Raw genomic sequence first — 3,612 nt, 5'->3', positions numbered from 1 at the left:
GATGCGCAGGCAGAGAGTTGTGAGCGGCACCTGCATCAGGAACCTTTCCTGGCTGTGCCAAGGCCATGGGGCAGCACCTGCCATGGGGCAGGCACTGGGCAACAGCATCCCACGCTGGCATGGGGCATGCACCTGGCCAGAGGGCACCAGCCCAGCCACGAGACACCCACACATCGACAGGCTGTGTGCTCAGCCATGTAGCACCCACCCAGCTATGTAGCACCCACCCAGCCATAGGACATCCACCTTGCTATGGGGCATGCACCCAGCCACGGGGCACCCTCTCAGCTGTGGGACATGTGTGAGCCACAAGGCACCCCCCCAGCTGTGGGGTGCCCACTCAGCCAGAGGGCACCCCCCCAGCTGTGGGGCACCCATCCAGGCCATGAGGCACCCACCCGGTCACGGGCACACTCTTGTCCCCGGGGCGCACACCCAGCCATCGCTGCCCGTGTGGCACGGGGGAAGTGCTGGGAGCGGGCTGTGCCAGCTGCTGTGCGCAGCAGGAAGGACCCACTGTGGGGCTGGGACGAGGCAAAACCGCAGAAAAGAGGAAGCCCTCGAGTGCCCCAGCCCAGTGCCGGCAGCTGCCTGGGCAGACACACGCAGGCACCTCACATGCCGCCGCACCGGCCCTTCCCTGGTAAGTCTGGGCTCAGCACCACTGCCTGCTGCGGGGAGAGGGGCTGAGAAATGGGTTGGCTCCTGGCACTGCTGGAGCGGGGTGTCCCCCACCAAAGCATCCTCAAAACGGGAGCAGCATCCCCACTGCTGGGGACCAGCAGGCAGGGGGCCCGAAGCACCGGTGTGCGGTGCAGGGAGCCAGCAAAGCTTTCTCACCCCCCCCTGCTTCAGATGCCAGGTTTTTCCGGAGCCTAATCTTAGCTCATGTATTTCAGCAGGACAGACAGAGCGGGCCAAGGCAGGGAAGGGATTTTTCACAGCAAAGCTGCAGTGGCTGGGGTGGGAAAGGAGGGTACCACTTTCCAGGAGGCTCCAAAATTGTGGAGGAACTGGCACAGCCTTGGCTGGCAGCAAGACTCAAGCAGCCAGCGTGTTTTCAGAGGTTACCTCTAAAGGGAAACCACCCTTGGTGCTGAACACCACGGGTGGGCCACAGGTGATGAGCCCTGCACCTGGGACTGGCCCTCCTGGGTGGGCTCAAGCTGGCGGCTGGTCCTCAGCCCAGCCAAGCATCCCCCTCGCCACCCCCACCACTGCTTTCCATTGCCATCACCACTGCTGGTTAAGCACAGCACCGCCAGCGCAGGCAGACGGGCACCGTGGCTGGGTGAGCATCTTGTGGCCAGGGTTCCCCTGTGCCTGTGGGCTGAGCCCCACCAGCAGCAGCCCCGAATGGCTCCCTACCCACACTGTTCTCCCTGCCCTGCCTGCGGGGCACTGGCCATCTGTGACACCCTGAAAATAAAATGTTTGGGGCACTGAGGCTGCAAGCTCCCAGCCTGCTGGGGCTCCCTGCGCCCGTGGTGGCTGGGGAGAGCACCCCAGTTCTGGGAAGAGCCCTGCCGTCGCTGCAGGAGGATGCTGGGGTGAGGGGGCACTGCTTGGGCAGGACACTCCAGTCTGGCCTCGAGCAGGTTTTCAGACTTCCCAGTCACTCCCAGGGATGCTCCGGTCCACAGCTGGGGCCTTGCTGTGGGGTTATTCAGGTGGGACCTGGGGTGTTCACCCTCACCCTTTGGTGCGTGACCCCATCCTGCAACCCCGCAGACACCTTTCTGCTGAACCTGGCTGCAGCAAGGCTGGCTGCATTTCATGCTTGACCTGCTCTGGGCAAAGCAAGAAGGGTGGAGTGGGACGGTGGCTGTTTGTCAGGTGGGGAAACTGAGGCACACAGCAAGTACCAGGGACTATGTCCCTGGTGTATGTAACGGGGAGTAGTGCCAGGCAGTTGGGACAGGGGGGACAGGTGGCTGCTGTCCACCGGCTCTGTACCTCCCTTTGGCAGCATCCCTGTTTGCCCTAGAGATGGGGACCCCAGGGACCCCAGGAGGGTGATACAAAAGCCACTGTGGAGTGACATCAGGTGCATGGGGGACCCCAGAGGTGGGGGGAGGCAGGAGCCAGGAGAGGGGCCAGGGGTGATGCTGGGGCCCAGGTTTTGTGGAGAAGCCCTTTCTCCAGCCCTTCCATCCCCACAGCCTCCCCACCACCCCCTGTCCCTGGCAAGCTGAGCTAATGGTGCTTGGTGGCCTCTCCTCTCTCCCAGGTGTCAGTTCTGTCACCCAAGAAGGTGACAGCCAGCCCAGCAGCATGCCCCGGGCACCACCACTGCCACAGCTGCTCTGGGGCTGGCCCAGCATGAAGGTGGTGGTCACCACTGCGGTGTTTATATCCACCCTCTGGAATTTGAGGTGCTTCCTCAGTGCCTCCGAGGTCTCCAGAAAAGCCCCTAAGCCCGCTGAGCCACTGGTGGTCCTGGTGTGGGAATGGCCCTCAAAGCAGGTCCCCAACATCAGCAGGGACATTTGCCATGAGCTGTACAGCATTGCAGGCTGCTGGCTCACCATGGAGCGACGGCTCCTGGGCCGGGCGGACGTGGTGGTGTTCCCCCACACCAGGCTCCAGCCCGGCAGGGACAGGCTGCCCAAGGAGAAGCCACCGGGGCAGAACTGGGTGTGGGTCTCCCTGGAGTCCCCTTCCAACACTAAAGCTCTAGCGGGATGGAACCAGACCTTCAACTGGGTGATGACCTACAGACGGGACTCGGACATCTTCATTCCCTATGGCAAGCTTGTGCCCAGCCAGTCAGCCACCATGAACATCCCCATGAAGACCAACTTGGTGTCTTGGGTTATCAGCAACTACCACAGGACTCAGAAAAGAGCTGAAGTCTACAAAAACCTCTCCAGGTACCTCCATGTGAACATATACGGGAAAGCAAACAACAAGCCACTTTGCAAGGACTGCCTCTTGCCAACCACATCCAAGTCCAAGTTCTACCTGGCCTTCGAGAACTCCATCCACCAGGACTACATCACCGAGAAGCTATGGAGGAACTCGCTGATGGCTGGCACTGTGCCCGTTGTGTTGGGACCTCCCCGGGCCAACTACGAGCAGTTCATTCCTGCGGACTCCTTCATTCACATCGATGACTTTGGCTCCCTGGAAGAGCTGGCCGCTTTCCTGAAGACCATGAACTCCAGCCGCTACCGGCAGTTCTTTGCCTGGCAGAAGAGGTACAGGGTGAAGCTCTACGCTGACTGGAGGGAGCGGATCTGCACCATCTGCACTGCCTACCCCAGCCTGCCCCATGGCCGTGTCTATCCCAACCTGGAGAGCTGGTTCAACACCTAGCACAGGGCTGGTGTGTGCTGGGACCGTCAGGGACATATCTGGGTAGGGGATGGAGGAGTGGGGGAGCATGGGGAACCCTCCTACACACCAGGACGTGGGGCAGGGAGGGATGTGAGAACCCCAACCTCTCCTCCCAACCTGGCTGTTGCTACACTGGGACCTTGAGCAACTCTGCGTGACTTAATTTCTTGCAAAACGGGACTAACCCCTCTGCCCCTACCCAACACTGACCTACCTCGCCAGGGTGCTGGCAGGACAAGAGGGTGCTTTGGAAATAAATGACACAGTGCTGCA

The 3,612-nt window shown here is 61.4% G+C and overlaps 1 protein-coding gene across 1 annotated transcript; it reads left to right on the top strand.

Annotated features, from left to right (window-relative positions):
* The first annotated feature begins 505 nt into the window (after positions 1–505).
* Positions 506–3,612, top strand: FUT7 (fucosyltransferase 7). The gene is made up of 2 exons (XM_005231248.4): positions 506–643; positions 2,231–3,612. Exons 1-2 carry the CDS (start codon positions 619–621, stop codon positions 3,316–3,318), a joined length of 1,113 nt encoding a protein of 370 aa, XP_005231305.2. The 5' UTR covers positions 506–618; the 3' UTR covers positions 3,319–3,612.

The sequence above is a fragment of the Falco peregrinus genome, chromosome 1 (assembly GCF_023634155.1).
Source record: "Falco peregrinus isolate bFalPer1 chromosome 1, bFalPer1.pri, whole genome shotgun sequence".
NCBI classification, from domain to species: Eukaryota; Metazoa; Chordata; class Aves; order Falconiformes; family Falconidae; genus Falco; species Falco peregrinus.
The sequence above is the reverse complement of the archived record's forward strand: the minus strand, read 5'-3'. Positions and strand labels throughout refer to the sequence as shown.